The following is a 24,810-nucleotide window of genomic DNA, read 5'->3' as shown; positions in this document are numbered from 1 at the left end:
GTATTTCCCTCCTTCTGGCTTTTTATTGTAAATGATCACCTCACATGTGGCACAAGGTGCAGACGGCCATAAATTATGACCTCCTGAAACTTCTAAATAATCTGCTCCATGTCATCAGTTTTAGCCCTTGTACACACGGTCGGACATTCCGACGGAAAATGTCTGAACGGACCGTGTTGATCGTGTTAATCCGATCGGACTTTGTCCGATTGTGTGTAGAGAATTCCGATCGGACAAAGTGCCACGCATGCTCAGATCAAATTCCTAGACCAAAGCTATTGGCTACTAGCGTGAATATAGTCCCGTCGTAATTAAATAACGTCATCACGTTACGTACGATCGAATTTTCCGACAACTTTGTCCAACCGTGTGTATGCAACACCAGTTTCGGACAAAATCCGACGGATTTTGTTGTCGGAATGTACCGACCGTGTGTACAAGGGCTTAGTATTGTTAAGCCATGAAGAATGCCGCCCCATCAGGGACTTGTTTCAGTTGAGTTGTCACTTTCTGCCAGCTGGGCCTCATATGCCTAGAAGTTAATCCCATTGTACAAACACGCGGATGTGAAATGAGCTTAATAATTGGATGACACAGATATTCTGACAGTTGTCCATGCCTCTAATATAGCTGGCAGATTCTTTCCCATCCTCATTGGTGATCTTCCATCCCCACCATTTTTCTCAACAATTCATCAAACTATACTGCACAGACGTCCATATATAGGTGGGTGCATGGCTTTAAAGAGGGGTTCCACCTACAAAAAAAATATTAAAAGCCAGCAGCTATAAATACTACAGCTGCTGACTTTTAATAAATGGACACTCACCTGTCCCGGGTTCCAGCGATGCCGAGACCGATCGATCTCTCGGCTGCTGCCGCCACCATTCTAGGTGAGGGAATCAGGAAGTGAAGCGAATCGGCTTCACTTCCCGGTTCCCTACTGCGCATGCGCGATTCGCGCAGCGCAATAGGAATTGTCCGCGCTGTCTCTGAGACCCGTGTGTGTCCCAGCAGACAGCGCGGCAGGACAGGAAATGGCGTAGACTCCCACAGGAGTCTATGCCCGGAAGTGGGTGTAAATACCTGTCTTTGACAGGTATCTCAACCCCCCTCCCCCCTGAATGGTGCCAATTGTGACACCGGAGGGAGGGAGGGTTCTGATCAACGGAAGTTCCACTTTAGGGTGGAAAACCGCTTTAAGGTGGTCCCATAGAGAATCCCAAAACAAATGATCATTGTGCTCTCGAAATGTTGGTGTAGATTTTTTGCTGATATGGTATGTCAGTAAATCTTTCCTCAGAATCTACTTTTCAGTGTGCCGGTTGTCTCCACATCACCATTTTAATCAGCCGGATCAATGCCATATAGCCATCTTTGCAGTCATCCAGCGAACCTTCATCTAACCTTCTGCTAATGAAGAGTGAGCCCGGCCATTGATTTAGATATGTACTCAGGCAGTAAAGGTGTGACATTTCATCACTAGGCAGGTGAATGGATGGGCTTGTCTAAATGTTCTGCAGACTCATATTACTGATAACTGAAAATAGCCGGATGAGAAATACCACATCCCAGGAAGATTAGAAAAGTTTTCTGAGGTCACATCTATCCCAAACTTCACCATGAGATGACTGCACCTCTGAAGATGAAATCTGCTTCTGTGTGATGGAGATTCATTCACTAGTGCTCAGGGACGGGGAGCGTGCTGCAAGAGTTCTGCTTGTAGAGCCATTAAAAGAATCCTCCATTTGTGACTTGCATAACTGGCAATGGCATCTAACCGCTATTCCGATTCATTCTGTAGGTGTTGCATAGGCTGCTTGCTTCTGAAAATGCTATTGGCATGGCTGTCATGCTGATCTTATGACCTCAAAACCACTGTCACAGGACAAGCATACCGCACATGAAGTCTGCATAATTTGCATGCTTGTTTTGGGATAGTGGCTCACAAAGTAGCAAAGGATCAGCATGCCAGGAGGTAGTTGACGTTATCAGAAGAATGGCAATGACAGCCTATGCATATTTCTAAACACCTTTAAAGGCTAAGTTCACCTTTAAAAAAAAAAAATGAAAACAGGTGAAAAAGTTCATGTATTTTTTTTGTTTATGTTTTTTTACTGGAGCCTGCAGAACCTTGCACCAATGATCAGCAGATTGTGAGTGCAAAGTCAGGCTCCTGTACAGCCTTCCTGTTTCTTTGTGCCCGTATAGGCTTTCCCTTTACAAAGCAAGAGGACAACTGAACTACGACCTTGCAATACTATTTTGGAAACATTAAAGTGGTTGTAAACCCTCCCCCACAACTTTGTCCCATCTAAATCAGCATAACAAAACCCTAATGAACACTGCTTGTAGGTATCTCCTTACTTGCTTAGTATTGTTGTAATCCTTGTTTGTCTGTAGAATGAATTCACTGAGCATGCCCAGATCTCCCCTGATTTACGGCACACTTTCTATGTGCTTATCTATCTGTTATCAGGACTTCCTACGGCACAGCACTGAACTCTGCTAATCACTCAGAACTTCCTCCTACACACCATGTGACCATGTGACCTCACATACAGTCTAAACTTGGCCATTACTGCAGTCTTATCAGCTGAAGCTGATACAGTGTCTTGCGAAAGTATTCGGCTCCCTTGAACTTTTCAACCTTTTGCCACATTTCAGGCTTCAAACATAAAGATATAAAATTTAATTTTTTTGTGACGAATCACCAACAAGTGGGACACAATTGTGAAGTGGAACGAAATCTATTGGATATTCTAAACTTTTTTAGCAAATAAAAAACTGAAAAGTGGTGCGTGCAAAATTATTCGGCCCCTTTACTTTCAGTGCAGCAAACTCACTCCAGAAGTTCAGCGAGGATCTCTGAATGATCCAATGTTGTCCTAAATGACTGATGGTGATAAATAGAATCTACCTGTGTGTAATCAAGTCTCTGTATAAATGCACCTGCTCTGTGATAGTCTCAAGGTTCTGTCGAAAGCGCAGAGAGCATCATGAAGACCAAGGAACACACCAGGCAGGTCCGTAATACTGTTGTGGAGAAGTTTTTAAAGCCGGATTTGGATACAAAAAGATTTCCCAAGGTTTAAACATCCCAAGGAGCATGGTGCAAGCTATCATTTTGAAATGGAAGGAGTATCAGACCACTGCAAATCTACCAAGACCTGGCCGTCCCTCTAAACTTTCAGCTCAGACAAGGAGAAGACTAATCAGAGATGCAGCCAAGAGGCCCATGATCACTCTGGATGAACTGCAGAGAACTACAGCTGAGGTGGGAGAGTCTGTCCATAGGACAACAATCAGTCGCACACTGCACAAATCTGGCCTTTATGGAAGAGTGGCAAGAAGAAAGCCATTTCTCAAAGATATCCATAAAAAGTCTCGTCTAAAGTTTGCCACAAGCCACTTGGGAGACACACCAAACATGTGGAAGAAGGTGCTCTGGTCAGATGAAACCGAAATCGAACTTTGTGCCCACAATGCAAAACGATATGTTTGGCGTAAAAGCAACAAAAAGCTCATCACCCTCAACACACCATCCCCACTGTCAAACATGGTGGTGGCAGCATCATGGTTTGGGCCTGCTTTTCTTCAGCAGGGACAGGGAAGATGGTTAAAATTGAGGGGAAGATGGATGCAGCCAAATACAGGACCATTCTGGATGAAAACCTGTTGGAGTCCGCAAAACTGGGACGGAGATTTATCTTCCAACAAGACAATAATTGGGTTGTCGCCCAAAAAAGTAATAAAGGGAAATCTTCCAATGGGGAAACTTTTTTCCGGTGACCTGGGGTCCCCAATGAATTCCCTTAATTTGCAAGGATTTCCTCTCACTTCCTGTTTGGCTATGGGACAGGAAGTGAAGGGAAATCTCTACAATGGGACACAGATGGTGGAAAAAAAAAAATCAGACAGGGGTTATAACCCTCCCTTGCTCTATCAAAAATGAAAAAGTTTAGCCTATAGCTCTACTTTTATTTACCTGCTTATATTACCATCTGAATGGTTATAATGTGTCTCTTTATCTTGTAGTTTCCGCTGGGCCGCCGTTTGCCATGTGATATTTACTGGCATGGGGTATCTTTCCATGACGGCAACAATATCTGCTCTGGACAGGTCAACAAGTTTCCAGGTATGTGTTGCATAGATAATCTTAACATCAAGTAAAATATGCTTTGTGTCGGGAACATTTTCTAGACTTACTGGACTTTTATATTTGGAATCTTCTTAATTTTTGACAATAAAGACAGTTCCGCTTTAAGATCAATGTTAGCCTTCCAGAATTTTCTCCTGTTTAGGGAAAGATGTGCACTGTGGTGTGCTGAGCCCAGCTATGCTAAAACTGATGCAGATTTTGTGACTCCTCTTTTAAGGAATGGCTGAAATGGTGCGTAAAATAAACCTGAGCCGGGCTGTGAGAACCATGCAGGAACTATTCCCTGAGGAGTATGACTTCTACCCGCAATCCTGGATCCTTCCCGAAGAATATCCTATGTTCACTGCACAGGTGAGTGTCGGGCTTGAGAACATTGTCTACTGTCAGTATGTGTAAGGTGAATCTTAAAGAGGAAGTATAGGCAAAAAAATAAATATAAAGCACACCCTGTAAGGCAAAGGCATAATGAGCTGGTATGCATAGCATACTAGCTCATTATGAATAACTTATCTGAGAACGAAGCCCCCGAAGCGGTCCTCCGTCTTCCTCTTCGCCGCTGCCATGGATCCCGGAGCGACTTCCGGGTCTCGCTGTGATTTGCCGGAGCCGCGATGACGTCACTCCCGCGCATGCGCACGGGAGCCGACACTCGTGGCATATCGCCGCGATCTGCGGCCTGCCCAGTGCACCTGCGGTGGCTGTTTTCGGGTAAATATCTCCTAAACCAGTGATGGCGAACCTTGGCACCGCAGATGTTTTGGAACTACATTTCCCATGATGCTCCTGCACTCTGCAGTATAGTTGAGCATCATGGGAAATGTAGTTCCAAAACATCTGGAGTGCCAAGGTTCACCATCACTGTCCTAAACCGTATAGGTTTAGGAGATTTTTCTTGGACCTACAGGTAAGCCTTAATCTAGGCTTACCTGTAGGTCAAAGTGGTTTGTAAGGGTTTACAACCACTTTAAGGAGCATGTATTATATCATTCAACATAACTGCAGCTTCTCTGTATATCGCTAAGGCCAAAAATGGTATACACATCCACAAAAAATACTATACGAAAAGATTAATTTGTGCAAAAACAGTCATTTACTATCAATAATTATGATACAACGAGTAGCCTATCTTCAAAAAGCCTTTCTCAAGTCCAGTGTCTGTAAGCATCACCTACACCAATGGATACAAAAAGCAGCTTGTCAAATGCGTTAAATTGTAGTTGATAGGAGGTCAGAAAGCACTTGTGTCAGATTCTTTCAGGGTAGCAACTGATTCAAAGCTCAATGGTACAGTGCCTTGAAAAAGTATTCATACTCCTTGAAATATTCCACATTTTGTCATATTACAACCAAAAATGTATATGTATTTTCCTGGGATTTTATGTAATAGATCAACACAAAGTGGCACATAATTGTGAAGTGGAAGGAAAATAATAAATGGTTTTGGAGTCAAAACTTTGTAGAACCACCTTTCGCTGCAATTACAAGTCTTTTTGGGTAAGTCTCTATCAGCTTTGTACATCTAGAGAGTGAAATGTTTGCCAATTCTTCTTTGCAAAGTCGCTCCAGCTCTGTCAGATTGGATAGAGAGCTTCTGTAAACAGCACATTTCAAGTCTTGCCCACAGATTCTCAATTGAATCAGTTTTTATTCTAAGATTGCTTTGTATTTGGCTTCATCTATGTTCCCATCAACTCTGACCAGCTTCCCCATCCCTGCTGAAGAAAAGCATCCCCACAACATGATGCCACCACCACCATGTTTCACGGTGTTGATGTTTTTTTCAGGGTGATGTGCAGTGTTAGTTTCCCACTACACATAGCGTTTTGCTTTTAGGCCAAAATGTTTAATTTTTTATCTCATCTGACCAGAGCACCTTCTTCCACATGTTTGCTGTGTCCCCTACATGGCTTCTCGCAAACTGCAAACTGGACTTTTAATGGCTTTCTTTCAACAATGGCTTTCTTCTTGCCACTCTTCCATAAAGGCCAGATTTGTGGCATGTACAACTAATAGTTGTCCTGTGGACAGATTCTCCCACCTGAGCTGTGGATCTCTGCAGCTCCTCCAGAGTTACCATGGACCTCTTTGTTGCTTCCTTGATGAATGCTCTCCTTGCCTGGCCTGTCCGTTTTAGGTGGACGGCCATGTCTTGGTAGGTTTGCAGTTGTGCCATACCCTTCCCATTTTTGGATGATGGATTGAACAGTGCTCTGTGAGATGTACGAAGCTTGGGATATATATTTTTATTTTTTTATAGCCAAACCCTGCTTTCAACTTCTCCACAACTTTATCCCTGATCTGTCTGGTGTGTTCCTTGGCCTTCATAATGCTGTTTGTTCGCTAAGGTTCTCTAACTAACCTGTGAGGGCTTCACAGAGCAGCTGTATTTATACTGAGATTAAATTACTTACAAGTGGACTCATTACCTATTTTCTATTTAGGTGACTTCTGAAGGCAATTGGTTCCACTAGATTTTAGTTAGGGGTAGCAGAGTAAAGGGGGCTGAATACAAATGCACGCCACACTTTTCAGATATTTATTTGTAAATAATTTGGAAAATCACTTATTTTCCTTCCACTTCACAATTATATGCCACTTTGTGTTTTTTTTTTTTTTTTGATCAGAAAAGAAGTTTATTGGAAAACCGAATAACACTATGTACATAGGCATATCCATATTGCAACGAGTACATAGAGAACAGTAATCATTACACATAGCATATAACGTACAACCTATGGACAGATCTACAGGAGTAACTTCTGTATGCATGGAGTAAACTTAGGTATAATAATGTTGCCTTATGTACCAGATACAATGGGTTAGCAAATTTGACTTTTCCCTATTAGGGCTAGTATGACCTTACAGGGGGTTACATCTCCTAAGCTTATATTTATACAAAAAGATCTTGTTATCCTCAAGGTTCGTACAACGTTCAAACCAAACAAAAGAAATCAAACATAAGAAATCCATGCCCCCTCTGCACTTGCCACTTTGTGTTTTGTCTATCGCATAATATCCCAAAAAAGTACATTTTATATTTTTGGTTGTAACATGACAAAATGTGGAAAATGTCAAGGGGTATGAATACTTTTTCAAGGCACTGTCCTCTGTTTATTTAAGAACTCATAATCACACTTACCCCCCACCAGCACCTCCGCTGTCTGTTAGACCCCTTTCGCACCACACCGCACCTTGCGTCGGCGGTAAAACGCCGCTATTTTTAGCGGCGTTTTACCGCCGGATTTGTGGCGCATTTTGGCCGCTAGCGGGGCGCTTTTACCCCCGCTAGCGGCCGCGAAAGGGTTAAAACCGCCGGCAATACGCCGCAATAGCGGCGTTTTGCCGGCGGCATTACAGCGCTGCCCCATTGATTTCAATGGGCAGCAGCGGTGGAGGAGCGGTAAACGCACCGCTCCTTCACCGCTCCAAAGAAGCTGCTGGCAGGACTTTTTTCTGACGTCCTGCCAGCTCACCGCTGTAGTGTGAAAGCCCTCGGGGCTTTCACATTACACATAAGGGTGCAGCTTCTTTAGGGCGTTTTGCAGGCGCTATTTCTAACGCTATAGCGCCTGCAAAACGCCCTGGTGTGAAAGGGGTCTTAATGCTGCTCTCAGTGTAGGCGTCATAAAAAGAAAATCTCCAGTAGTGTAACCTGTAATGATAATTATTGAAATAAAATAGTAAAAACATACATAAAAGCTCCAGGTCATTTATTTGCAATATAGTATTCTACATCACTCCTGCTGGCGTCACCCATGGTGTTTCAGCCTATGGACCATCGACAGGGGCTGGTTGTGTGACTAAATGCAGTGTGTTCAACTAATCCCCTTCATTCTGCAATAACCCTCCTTCAACCTTTATTATAGTAAATAAACCAATCTGTTCTTTTCTCAAAAACATGCTAATTTGGTAAATAAAAAGCAGGACTCAAAATCAAACATTCATTTTATTGCTGCTTACCATTCCATAGATGTGATGGCGGCATTATTTTTGTTTTGAAAGCTTACTTATCTGGGGATCCAGCCTGTAAGTCTGTTGTTTTTCAAAGAACAAACTCTCTTACAGATTGATTTACAGGAATAAGACAAACTATTTAACACTGGCAGGGTTGCTTACAACGATCAGCTTTTATTCATGTAAAACCTTTATCCCACAGGGAAAAACTGTTTGTTGTAACTGATTTTAAAGTGTGAGCTGGAATTTGGCTTTAATTTACTAGTATATCTAAATTTGCTATTATATAACCCCCCCTCCCCCCCCCAAAAGACTGTGTTCTTTGCCCCCTGTGCTCATTCATCCAGAGCAGGGGCACCCTAAGGGCCATTTCACACCTATTTGCCATGCTAGGAGGCACGCTTTCAGTGTGACAAAAGCACATGAAAAGTATTTCCTTTTAAATTCTATGAGATGTTTTACACTGCTGCGCTGCATTTGCGATATGGTTTTAAAAGTACCGCTTGCAGCATCTTTGGTGTGCTTTTCAAAAGAACACCAAAAATGCACCTCCCATTGTAAGTCGAAGGAAACGTACCAGAAATGCACCAAGGGTGCATATTTGTGGTCAAATTACACTTTTTCTTTAAAAAGATGCTGATTGTTAAGGAGTTGGTACCCGCCGGCATCCTTAATAACCAGTAAATGGCTACACATATGACCCCCCCCGTACCTTCATGGTCTGTTCAATATTCGGTCCGGTTGCTTCCTCTTCCCCACTTACATGGAGCCCAAGCTGTTCCTGGCTTTCCTGACCTCTCCTTTCCACACATTCACAGTGGCGCCAGAGCTGTTCTCTGCATTCTCTCCCAGTTTTCCTGGCTCCTCCACCCTCTGCAGTGTTCTGTGTAATGACTGGTGCTAAAGATGGCGGGCTCTGCCCTGTGCTGCACCACTGGCCAGACGACTCCTGAGGAGCATGGTGACCATCATGGAGGTACAGGAGGCATTGTATGTGTATCTATCCGCTTGTTGTTAGACCCCTTTCACACCAGGGCGTTTTTCAGGCGCTATAGCGTTAGAAATAGCGCCTGCAAAACGCCCTAAAGAAGCTGCACCCTTATGTGTAATGTGAAAGCCCCGAGGGCTTTCACACTACAGTGGTGTGCTGGCAGGAAGTCAGAAAAAAGTCCTGCCAGCAGCTTCTTTGGAGCGGTGAAGGAGCGGTGTGTTTACCGCTCCTCCACCGCTGCTCCCCATTGAAATCAATGGGGCAGCGCTGTAATGCCGCCGGCAAAACGCCGCTATTGCGGCGTATTGCCAGCGGTTTTAACCCTTTCGCGGCCGCTAGCGGGGGGTAAAAGCGCCCCGCTAGCGGCCGAAATCCGGCGGTAAAACGCCGCTAAACATAGCGGCGTTTTACCGCCGCCGCTATCAGCGGTGTGGTGTGAAAGCAGTCTTAAAGCGGAGGTCCACCCTAAAGTGGACCTTCCGCTCATTGGAATCCTCCCCCCCTCCGGCATCACAATTGGCACCTTTCAGGGGGGAGGGGGGTGCAGGTACCTGTACAGTACAGGTATCTGCAGCCACTTCCGGGATAGCTCTCTGTGGAAAGGGGCGTAGATCTATGCCCCTTTCCGAAAGTCCCCCGCTGCCTGCTGGGAAACGCACAGATCCTAGAGGCAGCGGGTCCATCCTTATTGCGCAGCGCGACTCGCGCATGCGCAGTAGGGAACCGGGAAATGAAGCCGAAAGGCTCCACTTCCTGATTCCCATACCCAAGATGGCGGCGGCAGCACCCGAGAGACGATCGAGAGATCGGCTTCGGGTGCCGACATCGCGGGCGCGCTGGGCGGGTAAGTGTCACTATTTTAAAAGTCAGCAGCTGCTGTATTTGTAGCTGCTGGCTTTTAAAAATAAAAAACGGCGGAACTCCCAGCGGACTCCCGCTTTAAGGGCGCCCACAGGTTCCAGCTCCTGAACAACCAACTAATAGCAGGTTGTTAAAGAGCGGCACACAACTGCATCCTTAATAACCAGCTATGCAAGGCATATGCACTGCTGCATGCATTTAATATGTGCTTTGTGGAAGCAGCGCTGTAGTGTAAAAGGAGGCTAATACACGAGGTGTGTTACTGGCCAGATCACCAGGTGAAGACAGAGGGGTAAATGCCTAAAAAGAAAACAAATGCAACTACCGCATTTAAAGATTGGTAAGCTGCAATGAATTCAGTTTTTTGTTTTGGGTTTAATACTGCTTTAACTGGTTTTCTGCAGTAATTTGCCATAAAATGTGATTTGACCCTCATTTTAAAGGAAAAGATCACTTTAAAAAATAAATAAATGCACATTTTTTTTTTTTGCAGGTAAAAAAAAAATGTGCATTTTATTATTTTTTGTTGCAGGAGCCTGGAAAGCATTGCATCGGTAGATCACTGTTGCCATGCAGGTCTCCTGCACACTCTCAATGTATGGGCTTACCCATACATTTTGTACAGCAGGGATATGCAATTAGCAGGCCTCCAGCTGTTGCAACACTACAAGTCCCATCATGCCTCTGCCTCTGGGTGTCATGCTTGTGGCTGTCAGAGTCTTGCTATGCCTCATGGAACTTGTAGTTCTGCAACAGCTGGAGGTCCGCAAATTACATATCCCTGCTGTACAGGTACTCCCTGCAGGAAGACTCCATGATCTACCATGGCGTACCACAGTGCCGTGGTAGTTCGTTGAAAGCTATAAGCCGACAGTCGCAAAGGATGTAGTTTATTCAAACACATGGAGCTGTGTGCCTGAATGATGCAGCCGTGTGGGCGGAGCCGCGCACAGCCACTCTGATTTCAAAATATATTTTTTAACACACCCATCAAACATTCACAGTGCTGGAGGAAAAAGTACGTGAATTCTTGAAGTTACCTGCAGGTCGAACATCTTTTTGCCAACAATAACTTCTAGCAAGTGCCTTTGGTAGCTCTGTATCAGATCTGCAAAATGTTCAAGGGGAATGTTTGACCATTCCTCTTTACAAAAACAGGAGGATAGGATGTAGGATGTCTGGTGTGAACCATTCTCTTGAGGTCATTCCACAGCATCTCTATGCAGTTAAGGTCTGAGCTCTGACTGGGCCTCTTCAAAAAGTGCATTTTCCTTTTTTGAATCCAGCCTGTTTTGGATTTACTTAGATACTTAGGACCATTGTCCTGCTGCATCATCCAACTTCTACCAAGCTTCAACTGGTGGACAGCCACCCTGACATTTATCCTGTATAATATTTTGGTAAACATGGGAATTCATTTCCCCCTCAATGAGGGCAAGTGGTCCATGCCCTGAGGCAGCAAAGCAAGGTCAAAATCATGATGTTCCCTCCACCATACTTCACCGTTGGGATATTGATAAGATGTGCCTTTTTCACGCCATACATAGTGCTGAGTATTCTTCCCGAACAATTAACTTTTTTGTTTCATTAGTCCACAAAACTTTTTCCCAGTAGCATTGTGTTTTGCCAAGGTGCTCTTTGGCAAACTTCAGGCATGCAGCAATTTTTTCTTTTTTTACTTTGGAGAACAGTGACTTCCTTTTGTGAAGTTCTGTCTTGGACACCCTGCCTGTTGAAAGACTTACTTATGGTAGTCATGAACAGGGATGTTTGCCAGTTCCAGTGAGGTCTTCAAGCCTATAGCTGTTACTTGTGGGTTCTTCTTTACCAAATTGAGGATTCTGCATTGTACTTTGAGAGTCACCTTGGCTGGGCGTCCACCTCTAGGAAAAGTAACAACAGTACTATACTGTCTCCGTTTATAGACAATTACTAAACTGTCTCCGTTTATAGACAATTACTAAACTGTCTCCGTTTATAGACAATTAGTCTGTCAACTGATAAATACCTAAACACTTTGAGATTGCGTTGCATACCTTTTCAGCCTTATGTAGATCAACTACTCTTAAAGCGGAGGTCCACCCTAAAGTGGACCTTCTGCTCATCGGAACCCTCCCCCCCTCCGGCGCCACAATTGGCACCTTTCAGGGGGGAGGGGGGTGCAGATACCTGTACTGTACAGGTATCTGCACCCACTTCCGGGATAGCTCTCTGCGAAAAGGGGCGTACATTACGCCCCTTTCCGAAAGTCCCCCGCTGCCTGCTGGGAAACACACGGATCCCAGAGGCAGCGGGTCCATCCTTATTGCGCAGCACGACTCGCGCATGCGCAGTAGGGAACCGGGAAATGAAGCCGAAAGGCTCCACTTCCTGATTCCCATACCCAAGATGGCGGCGGCAGCACCCGAGAGACAATCGAGAGATCGGCTTCGGGTGCCGACATCGCGGGCGCGCTGGACAGGTAAGTGTCACTATTTTAAAAGTCAGCAGCTGCAGTGTTTGTAGCTGTTGGCTTTTAAAAAAAAAAAAAAAAACGGCGGACTCCCGCTTTAACTGCTTCCCGCCTGCATCATTGTAAAATATCAGGCGGACGGGAACCCTATTGTTCTGGGAGGACGTCGTATGACGTCCCACCAAGAACGCGACTCGCACAACTGCTTCGGGCCGCAATCCAACGCGATCCGTCACCATCTGTGACTTATCATTGTACCGACCAACTGCCAGTACCATGTGACCAATCACAACAGATCACATGATCATTGTAAACAATGAATGGTCACTACCAACGCCAGGAAAAAGCGTCTGTAAAAACGTACTTTTAGTAGCTTTTTGCATTGGTGTTAATGCACGTTCAGCTGCGCTAGCTTTTAAATCAATGGTTTCCTATAAGAAGCCCATTGATTTGAACACATGTCACACCAGACGTTGGCTCGTGATGATCTGACTTGCAGTGTGGCTTGTGAGCAGAGGATCTTGAATGGGAAACCCTCGCTAAAATGAAAAAAAAAATGTGGGGTTCCCCCTAAAACCATACCAGACCCTTATCCGAGCATGCAGCCCGGCAGGTCAAGAAAAGGGGGGGAGCGAACCCTCAACATGGGGGATGGGTGCTTTGGCCCCATGTTGATGGGGACAAGGGCCTCTTTCCCACCACCCTGCCCGGTGGTTGTCGGGGTCTACAGGCAGGCAGCTTATCAGAACATGAAAGCCCTCTTTAAGGAGGGGCCCCAAGATCCTGGCCCCCACCCTATTTTAATGAGTATGGGGTACAATGTATCCCTACCCATTCACCCCAAAAATGTGTCAAAAATAAAAACAGTACATGGGTTTTTGACAAGGCACTTTTATTAAAGCAGCTCCAAAGTGTATTCTCCCTCCTCCAGAGATGTCTTCTCTACACTGTCTTCTGCTGTCTTTTCCTCTGCTTCTTCTGCTACCTCTGGTTCATCTTCCTCTGATGTCTTCTCCCGACGCTATCTCCCAATGTTGTGTTGGGTCTGGTGTGCGCCGTTGCTTATATAGCCATGGGTCGTTTTAAAAGTCAGCAGCTGCAGTATTTGTAGCTGCTGGCTTTTAAAAAAAAAAAAAAAAAAACGCGGAGTCCCGGCGGACTCCCGCTTTAATTGTATGTCTTCAAAGAGCTCCTTTTTGCGTGTGTTCATATCAGCTGATGCTTCTTATAAACTGCAATCTTAAAATGTTTGAGTGTCTTTAATCAATCAAAGTTGGCTTTAAATCCCACCTCCAGACACTTGTCATTGTGTTCCTGTACATTGGACCATTTATCTTCTGTTTCAATCTTACCAACCCCTTGGAAATGTTCCTGTTTTGGAATATTGTTGCGTTTCTTCTATTATTGTTTGTTTTGTGCACAATCCAATAAATTTTTTTGTCTGTTTTTTCTGTGCTATTATTTTTTTCCTTTTTGTTTTGTCGTTGCCCCAGATTGTCGGGTCTTATATCTGGAGTTTTAATATTCTGTATGTTAACACTTCTAATTCTTTCAATAAAATTAGATGGAACATAAACCCCACCTACAAACTCATTTCATTAATTGGACTCCAGGTGTACAAACTATTGACAATTAGATTTTGTTCAAGTAATTAATGGTTTACTTTTTCCTTCAGCATTGTGAATGTTTAATGGGTGTGCTTAATAATGAACAAAACAATTCTAATTTCTTGTGTCTATCTGCTTAAGCACATGGGTTTGTCTATTCTGACCTAAATTAGGATCAAATCACATTTTATGGCAAATCACTGCAGAAAATCAGTTAATTCCAAGTGTTCACATACTTTTTCTTGCCACTGTCTATTGCCATTTGTTTTATATAGCCAGGTTACTAACTAATGCCCATACCATAAGAATTATATATATCTAAAAAAGCCAAAATTTTATTTTGCAACAAGTCATAAAAAATATTACAGACTGACAAAATGTGCTTAATCCTCATATAAAATGGATACCATCCACACTCTATATTCCACAGGACCTTATAAATACCACCAGATTTTATATAGTATATGATGCTAATCTTGTGGATAACCTAACATGTTTCAATAAACTTCCTCAAGGAATAGAGTGGATATATGAGGAATACAAATTCCAGATTCAGTAAGCCATATACAGTGGGGAAAATTAATTATTTGATCCCCTACAGATTTTGTAAGTTTTCCCACTTACAAAGAAATGAAGGGTCTATAATTTTTATCATAGGTGCATTTTTAATCAAGGGTCCCCAACCACTGGCCTGCGTCCTGGTAGCGGGCCGCGGCCTCTCTGCAGCTGGGCCGTGAGTGCGGCAGGCCAGCTGGCAGGTCAGTGAGTAGGCCGGTGGGTGATCTGCGGGTAGGCCAGTGAGCGGGCCAGCAGGTGAGTGGGCCGGGAGGACAGTAACCGGCCGGTGGTTGAGCGGGCGGGTAGGCCATTGAGTGCCCACCCTGCATCACCACAATTCTGCCCTCCCTGTGCAGCCACAGGCAGCAGAGGCAGAGAGGTTACATCATCTCACTGCCCTCACTCACTCTGGGACACAGCCACTGGCAAATGACAATCCGCATCTTGTGGCAGGTGACATGACAAGCTGCATCTGGTGGCAGGTGACATGACAAGTGGCAATCTGCATCTGTTGGCAAGTAACACGCGACATCTGGTGGCAGGTGATTTGGCAAGTGGCAAGCTGCATCTGGTGGCAGGTGACTTGGCAAGTGACAAGCTGCATTTGGTGACAGGTGACTTGGCAAGTGACAAACTGCATCTGGTGGTAGGTGACATGGCAAGTGACAAACTGCATCTGGTGGCAGGGGATGTGGCAAGTGACAAGCTGCATCTGGTGGCAGGCAATGGTGGAAAGTGAGATGCTGTATCTGGTGGCAAGTGACACGCTGCATCTGGTGGCATGTGACACACTCGGGGCTCGCACTGATTCTGCATTATGGTGAGTTGAACTTTCGTTTTTTATTACATTGTAATATTAGAAATAATGCTCTTCAATCGTACTGACACCATATGAACCGTGGTGCCATAATGATTGGAGCGCCACCAGCAGCCATCGCCCTGACAAATTGCCCGTGAACAACTGCTCAGGCCTTGGCAAAATTTTCTTCCACCCAGCCGGTCCCCAGTGCTAAAAAGCTTGGGGACCGCTGTTCTATAGGATTACGGTCTCGAGATGTTAAGGGAGATGTCACCTCTCCAGGAAAAACAAACAGATGCTAAACCTTTCTCTCGGTTCGGAAATCTTAGGTGCTGGCAATTGTTAATAGCAATAAACAGGAACAGATTTGGGTCGCGAGCCTGGCTTGGCCACTCCATGAACTTAATGTGCTTCTTCTTAAGCCACTCCTTTGTTACCTTGGCGGAATGTTTTGGGTCATTGTCATGCTGAAAGGGAAGAAGGTTCTAATCCAAGCTTTTACAATACATGGTCCCATCCATTGGCCCCTCAATGTGTTAATCTGTACCTTTAGCAGAGAAACAGCCCCAAAGCATAATGTTTCCACATCCGTTCTTGACTGTAGGGATAGTGTTCTTAGGGTCATAGTCAGCTGTTTTCTTTCTCCAAACACAGTGAGTCCCCCTCCTCAAGAAGGCACATGTACAATCATGCCAATGAACATCTGATTCAGAGAAAAAAAAACTTAGAATGCCTATGTGGTTCACCCATTATATTGTAAACCATATGGACAACCCTTCTTGGATTGAGAATATTCCCAAGTGACAGTTTGTTCAGTTAAGATTGAATTTCAGTTAGGTGACAGGTTATAGGACTCTCTGAAAAAAATTAAGCTAGGTTCCTGGAAAATAAGGAAGGCCTGATCTTTGAGGCACATCCTGGCGATCCAAGTGGAAATTCTACTCCCCCCTCCCTCCCTGCATTCTTCTGGGACACATCACAGGTCCAGGCACAAAGCACAGTGGCTCACACGTGTGCAGTGGGTAGCCGGCTGTCTGTAAAGCTGCAAGCTTGTTGTAGCCAACAGTTAGGATGGCGGCGCTGGGGACCGAAGACCAGTGGGAAAAACGTCTTGGGTGAGCACAGCGCTGGATTCTGGGAGAGGTGAGGATCTGTTTATTAAAAGTCAGCAGCTACAGTTTTTATAGGGGCTGCTGATTATTGAATTTATTTTTAAAGAAGTATGGCCAAAGTTATTTGGGTCATACTTCTCCTCTGGGTCACTGGAGTGCACTTATTTCTGCACTCCTGTGACCCAGATTCAGCTGACAGTGGGCTCACATCACAGAGCTGGTCCAGGCTCTGCAAAGATCCTGACTTTAATGTCGTCATCCACCCAGATTCCTGACTGACAGCTGGCTCAGCCTATGTGCACGCTGCTGAGAGCCTGAGCCAGCTGGTTCTGCCCCCTCTACATTCCCACGCTCCAGTGAGAACTGTATGGACAGAGCAGAGAACCGGTGAATCAGTCTCCACTCTCTGCTCAGTGAAGCTTGAGACCCCGTTCACACCTGAGCATTTTGTAGCTTGAAGCCTGAAGCTACAAAACGCTAGAGTGGAAAAAATCTATTATTCTCAATGGAGATGGTTCACATCTCCACTCCATGTCGCCTGAAGCCGAACGCCTGAAGCTCAAACAAGTTCCGGACCCTTTTTTTTCGCTCGAATTGAGCAGATTTGGGCGTTTTTCTTCTTTTAACATTGGTGACCTTTTGCCCTGCACAAAACCGCAGTAAAAAAACTCTGCAAAATCGCGGTAAATTTGCGCGATTTTCTGCTTGAAAACGCTACACTCAGGTGTGAATGCAGCCTTAGAGATGAGCGCTCGATGGTCATGTGATTGCTTAGTACTCAGAGTTAGAGCCGGTGGGGGACAGCTGCAGCATCTGATTGATGCTACAGCCACATAGGTGAGTATGTATGTTTGTTTTTTTCATACCCCCCCCCCCCCCCACACACACACACCTCCTTTTTAATAATAGTTTTTAGAGAAATTAGATCGCCTTTACTAATTAGGAATATTTTGGCTTGAAATTTGTATATAGATTAAAGTGTTTTTATGTAAATAATTGTTTTATGTTAATCAATAATAGTAGCCACATCCGTAACCTGGGTATATAAAACACATGGCAACATATGGCCAAAGACATGCAGGTAGGTTAATTGGCTTCTGTCCAAAATTGCCCCTAGTTTATGAATTTTATTATATAATGTATAATGACCTTGTATTGTGGGCTCCTTGAGGGTAGGGACCAATGTGAGTGTGCAATGTACAGGGATAGGGACAATTGTAGACACTCACTCAGGTTGAACTGGATGGACTGGTGTCTTTATTCAACCTTACTAACTATGAAACTATATGATGGGATCCTGTACTTTTATTTGCCAAATTAGCATGTTTTTTTTAAGAAAAGAACAGATTCGTTTCATTATTTATAATAAAGGCTGAAGTGGTTGCTTGTTTTATTTGCGGTGACTTTTACTTAAGACATCTGGGAATAACTTGATAAATATGATCACCAGCACTTCTGGTTCCCATTGGTGGGCATTTTCTTATCCTGTTGATTGATAACTTCCTGTTTTTAACATACATCATTCTGAGACGAGAGGGAGGTGCTGGTAGGTGGGGTGGAAACAGCCTTGGTTGGTGGTTCATTGAATAATGAAGGTGATGAGCTAACACACTGCATGTATAAATCTTTACTGTAAAAGTCACACTGCTAGTCCCTGATGATGGCCCATAAGACAAAGCGCGTTGGGCAAAGCTAGCAGGAATGACATAGAATGCTGTAGTGGGTATGCTTTTACTATTTATTTCAATAAATGTAATTACGGGTTACGCTTTTTAAGATTTTCTTTTTTTATGTCTTTACTTCTACACTTGGCCCTTGTACACACGGTTGGACATTCCGACAACAAAATCCGTTGGATTTTTTCCAACGGATTTTGTCCGAAACTGGTGTTGCATACACACGGTCGGACAAAGTTGATGGAAAATCCGATCGTTCGGAACATGATGACGTTATTTAGTCACAACGGGACTGCGTTCCGGCTAGTAGCCAATAGCTTTGGTCTAAGAATTTCGTAATTCTCTACAAACGATCGGACAAAGTCCGATCGGATCATGTTGTGGGAAAATTTTTATATCCAGGTCTCAAACTTTATTGGTCGGACATTCCGACGGAAAAAGTCAGATGAAGCCCACACACGGTCGGATTATCCGACAACACGGTCCGATCAGACATTTTCCATCGGAATGTCCGACCGTGTGTACAAGGGCTTCGAGTGGCACTAACAGACCGTGAAGTAGCTGGTGTGTGGTTTTAAATAGAGAGCATTTACCTCTGAGCTTTAAATCAGTCACTACCTTGAAGGGATCTGACCTAAGGTGCTGCCTAACCTCCTATAAACTAGAGGTCCAACCAATAAGTAAGCAGCTTTATGTACCCCTTGGTGAAGGTGCAGCTCACTGACATGACCAGTTACTCACTGTGGTGTATTTATTAATTGTAAAAAAAAAAAAAAAAAAAATTTTCGTACCACATATCCTGTTATATATTATTTAGTGATGCGCCAAAATCAGTGTGCTTTTCATAGGTTTTGTGACTCAAAAAATGCATCAAATACGAAAAATGGGTGCATTATTTTATGTGTTCTTGCTGCGTTTTCAATGCATTTAAATGGGGAGGAGCGTTTTTGGTGCATTTTTTCTTTTGTAATACATGTATTACAAAAAAAAATGTAATGAATGTAATACAGTTATTTATAAAAATAATACAGTGTGATTCATAAAGAAGTAGTTTCAACACACTATAAAACAAGAACAACATAAGATATTTTACGTTACCTGTAACAGAATTGTATCGGAATGTTTTACGTTTTTTTTTAGAGACAGTCACAGATGTTCTATGTGTGCACCCTTAGTCACACGACATCGAGCTGGTAATCCATTTCTGCCAAAACGCTGAATAAAGCCCCATACACACAATCAGATTTTCTGCAGATTTTTTCCTTCAGATTTACCAAAACCATATAATATCAGGTCAAACTTTAGGAGTTTCAATTTGTATCCAATCAGGCAGGCCCTTGCACTACATAGTTTTGGTAAATCTGAAGACAAAAAATCTGATAGTGTGTATGGGGCTTTAAGTGCAGTGATAGTGGCTGTGATATGCTGTTTCAGCTCCACTAGATCAACAGGAAGGGGAGGGGCGAATACCTTGTCCTTTACGTACCCCCACAGGAAAATGTCACAAAGCGTTAAGTCGGGACTTCTGGGTGGCCATTGGGTCAGTGGCATGTTGTAGTCCACGACTCGTCCAATCCATCGATGAGGAAGATGTTCATTGAGGTAATCTTGCATGTCGCCTGACCAGTGTGGTGGTGCACCATACAATCGGAGAATAACGTTTTCATTGTCGCCCTGCAACTGTGGCATCAACCAAAGACTATGCCAATCATAGATTTTATGGTTGGAGGTTCTTTTCGGAATCGTGAGCAAAAATGTCATTGCACAACAGTTACAGATTCCGCTTTGCTCAATTCAAGAACAAAAACGCCTTCTCCACTGCAGACGCTGCCATTGTGACTGACTAGTCACATCGCCTACGTCACTTCCCCCAGTAATGGGACACGAACTTAATGCAGTTAACTGTTACTGTTTTATAGCATCTGGAAACTGTATACTTCTTTATGAATCCCCCTGTATGTGTGTGTGTGTGTGTGTGTGTGTGTGTGTGTGTGTGTGTGTATATATATATATATATATATATACACACGCACGCACGCACGCGCGCGCACACACATATATATACACACACACATATATATATATATATATATATATATATATACACACACACACACATATATATATATATAATGTATGTGTGTGTGTGTATATATATATATATATATAATATAAAATGTATATGTATGTATATAATTATTTTTTTGTTTCAATGTTTTTATTGATAAAACAAAAATTGCATGTTACATACACATAGTAAAACATAAATATGAATATCATTGTAATTATGAAATACAGAATTTGAAAATAAAGCAACAATATGAATTGATATTTGGCATAAGATAGAAATGCATAGATCAATAAAATAAAAATTAAACAAAAAAAAAAACACACTTGTAAATATCTATCATATAGAGTATATAATTATTATTTTTTTTTTTTTCAAACCGTCAGTTTCGGCCAAGTGCATCCTGAATTTTCACCACTAATATTAATGCTCTCATTTGTAGTTTCCGCTCTCATATATTTAGATTTTCATGTAAATTAGATTTTTCTCCACACTGGTAACACCTAAAGATAAAGTTTGAGATATAGCTGGATTCCCTGATTCTGTTTCGGAGCGAGGAACCTGGTGAGGTTGGAACAATAAAGAAATAAAAAATAATAATAAAAAAAAAATATATAGTATCTCACAAAAATGAGTACACCCCTCACATTTTTTAAATATTTTATTATATCTTTTCATGTGACAACACTGAAGAAATTACACTTTGTTACAATGTAAAGTAGTGAGTGTACAGCTTGTATAACAGTGTAAATTTCCTGTCCCCTCAAAATAACTCAACACACAGCCATTAATGTCTAAACTGCTGGCAACAAAAGTGAGTGCACCCCTAGGTGAAAATGTCCAAAATATTTTGACCCTGGGAGCATTTGGGCCTTCATGTCTTGGCTTACTGTAGATTTCTTCTTACATGTTTCTGTGGAAACTTTGTATTATGTAATCTTTACAGCCTGCATCTGAGTTTAGTAAATGGACAGTCTGAGGAGTCAGGCCACTTCTGCACCTATAATATTGCTTCTCTTGGCTTTTTTTTTTTTTTTTTTATTGTCTGTTGAAGCACTTTATTTAGCTCCTTAGAGAGTAGACCGGCTACTGAGTTATACTTTCATTCTTTCACTGATGTTGGGCTGGTTCACACCGCAGTCCAGTACTTATTTTTTTCTGCATCAAAAACACATGGATAGTAGGCTATATGGTTTCCAGTGACATAGTTCACAACCATGTGGTCAGTTCCATTTCTAGAAAAAAAAGTAGAACATGCTGCAATTTTTCTGCACCGAACTGTACTGGAATGCGGTAAAATGCATCGAAAACACACCGGAATGTAGATGTCCTTATTTAATCAGTTCCCGACCGGCGCACGCCAATGTACGTCGGCAGAATGGCACGGGCAGGCATATTGGCATACAGGTACGTCCATTTTAGTATGCCGCCAGCGGCGCGCTCGCGTGCCGGTCGGGACCCCCGTGAGTCCGGTCGTGGGTCCCGTGGACTCGATCGCTGCAGGGGTACCCGTGAACGTCTCACGGGGCGGCTGAACGGGGAGATGCCGGACTGATTTTCTATGGCGTGAACATGCCCTAAAACAGTTGTACAACAGGTGGGAGAGATTTGCATGTTATTACCCAGAATTCCCTGCTGTGGCAGAAGTAATGAGGTAGATGTGTGGAGAAAAATTAAACAAAAAAAATGCACCAAGTTCATCCGTAAGGCGGAGCAACGACGTGCATTACCCACAGCAGCCTATCCGATATTAGTTTGCTGTATTTGCTAATTCTTTGTTTTGAGCTTTTACTTTCCTCCTTTTAGTGTAATTCATTCTGGTAGCTGAGCAGCAAGTTCTTAATAAGACTGTAGGTGGCAGCACAGACCCACAGATACTCCTATCTAGGTAATGAATTATGTGCCGCATTGGCATTAGCTGGTTAGTATGGGAGCGAGGGCTTGCCCAAAACGGCATGCGATCATCCAAGCTGTAACTGAATAAAACACATCTCTTATGCTTAAAGGGAAATCATTTAGAGATTTTTAGATGTACATGTAAAAGTAGTGCTCTTGATGTAAATAGCCTTATCTGCGTATTCTAATGTTTTATAAACTTTGTTCCTGTGTATAATGTGTCATCATCGTATATGTAAATGGGGCAGCCATATATGTCCATTAGATATGCTGCTTCTGCCACCTGATTAGTAGTGCTGCTGCAGAGGCGGCTCTAGACTTTCTGAGGCCTTAGGCAAAACTTAGACATGAGGCCCCACTCACGCCCATAATGGGAAAAATATTATAAAAATGATAAAAATTAACTGTATGAATGCATATATTAACTTAATTCCTATGAACTATGAATTCACCGTTTCTATAAATTTCTCTAGCCAATTATTCTTTAATCAAATATCATTAAACATAGGGTGGGTGGGTATATATGTTACACGCACACAGATATAGATCAAATTGTGCAGCTGCCTACTCATTATCCTTTGTGCTGTCTCATAAATGTGAAATTAATTTGTCAACAAAGTATAAAACAAAAAAAAAAGTAATTTTACAACATATTCTAAAACATAACCTGTTTAATGCAACAAGTCCAATCCAGCTAAGGAGCAGTCCCAGCTGAGGGATATAGTCATAGTCCAACCCAGCTGATAGACATAGTCCGACCCATCCAATCCAGCTAAGGGACAGTCCCAGATAAGAGACAGCCCAGCTAAGAGACAGTCCAATCCAGCTAAAGGACAGTCACCGACCTCACATCCATGATACAAGAGATGGTCAGAGACTGTGTACGGGCAATAATACAGGAGATGGTCAGAGACTGTGTGTGGACAATGATACAGGAGATGGTCAGAGACTGTGTGTGGACAATGATACAGGAGATGGTCAGAGTCTATGCAGACAATTATACAGGAGACGGTCAGAGACTGTGCAGACAATGATACAGGCAAGGGTCAGAGACTGTGGACAATGATACAGGAGATGGTTTTATTATGGTAATGACAAGCAAACTCTTACCTGGCTAACATGGTATCAAACGTTGGAGCCACTGACAGGGTGCTGACAGACAATCATGCAGGAGATGGTCATAGACTGCGGAAAATTATACAGGAGATGGTCAGAGACTGTGTGTGGACAATGAATCAGGAGATGGTCAGAGACTGTGTGTGGACAATGAATCAGGAGATGGTCAGAGACTGTGTGTGGACAATGAATAAGGAGATGGCCAGAGACTGTGTGTGGACAATGATACAGGAGACGGTCAGAGACTGTGTGTGGACAATGATACAGGAGACGGTCAGAGACTGTGTGTGGACAAGGATACAGGAGACGGTCAGAGACTGTGTGTGGACAAGGATACAGGAGACGGTCAGAGACTTGCAGAGACAATGATACAGGAGACGGTTTTATTATGGTAATAACAAGCAAACTCTTACCTGGCTAACACGGTATGAAAAGTTGGAGCCACTGACAGGGTGCTGACAGACAATCATGCCACAAAGATGCAGGAGATGGTCAGATACTGTGCGCAGATAATGATACAGGAAATGGTCAGAGACTGTGGGCGGACAATGATACAGGAGCCACTGTGCCATCAAAAGCAGCCACCGTGCCAGTAATCGCAGCCACTGTGTCATCAAACACAGCCACTGTGTCATCAAACGCAGCCACTGTGCCCTCAAACGCAGCCACTGTGCCAAAACGCAGCCACTGTGCCCATCAATTGCAGCCACTGTGCCCATCAAACTCAGCCACTGTGCCCATCAAACTCAGCCACTGTGCCCATCAAATGCAGCCACTGCGCCATCAAACGCAGCCACTGTGCCATCAAACGCAACCACTGTGCCATCAAACGCAGCCACTGTGCCCTCAAACGCAGCCACTGTGCCCTCAAACGCAGCGACTGTGCCCTCAAACGCAGCCACTGTGCTCATCAATTGCAGCCACTGTGCCCATCAAATGCAGCCACTGCGCCATCAAACACAGCCACTGTGCCATCAAACGCATCCACTGTGCCATCAAACGCAGCCACTGTGCCCATCAAACGCAGCCACTGCGACATCAAACGCAGCCACCGTGCCAACAAAAGCAGCCACCGTGCCATCAAACACAGCCACTGTGCCCATCAATTGCAGCCACTGTGCCATCAAACTCAGCCACTGTGCCCATCAAATGCAGCCACTGCACCATCAATTGCAACCACCATGCCATCAAACTCAGCCACTGTGCCCATCAAATGCAGCCACTGCGCCATCAAATGCAGCCACTGTGCCATCAAATGCAGCCACTGTGCCCTCAAACGCAGCCACTGTGCCCTCAAACGCAGCCACTGTGCCCTCAAACGCAGCCACTGTGCCCATCAATTGCAGCCACTGCGCCATCAAACACAGCCACTGTGCCATCAAACGCAGCCACTGTGCCCATCAAACGCAGCCACTGTGCCCATCAAACGCAGCCACTGCGACATCAAACGCAGCCACCGTGCCAACAAAAGCAGCCACCGTGCCATCAAACACAGCCACTGTGCCCATCAATTGCAGCCACTGTGCCATCAAACTCAGCCACTGTGCCCATCAAATGC

General features: G+C 43.8%; 1 protein-coding gene across 2 annotated transcripts in view; it reads left to right on the top strand.

Moving 5' to 3' along the window:
- TTLL11 (tubulin tyrosine ligase like 11) overlaps positions 1 to 24,810 on the top strand; it is a 193,148-nt gene that overhangs the window by 16,398 nt on the left and 151,940 nt on the right. For both annotated transcript variants that reach the window (XM_077479183.1, XM_077479184.1), the window contains exons 2-3: positions 4,039 to 4,138; positions 4,380 to 4,513. In XM_077479183.1, coding sequence (XP_077335309.1) covers positions 4,039 to 4,138; positions 4,380 to 4,513 — 234 coding nt within the window. The remainder of the gene's footprint in view (positions 1 to 4,038; positions 4,139 to 4,379; positions 4,514 to 24,810) is intronic.

The sequence above is a fragment of the Lithobates pipiens genome, unplaced genomic scaffold, assembly GCF_037356315.1.
Source record: "Lithobates pipiens isolate NorthernLeopardFrog02 unplaced genomic scaffold, aLitPip1_a1.2 Scaffold_14, whole genome shotgun sequence".
Classification (NCBI taxonomy): Eukaryota; Metazoa; Chordata; class Amphibia; order Anura; family Ranidae; genus Lithobates; species Lithobates pipiens.
The sequence above is the reverse complement of the archived record's forward strand: the minus strand, read 5'-3'. Positions and strand labels throughout refer to the sequence as shown.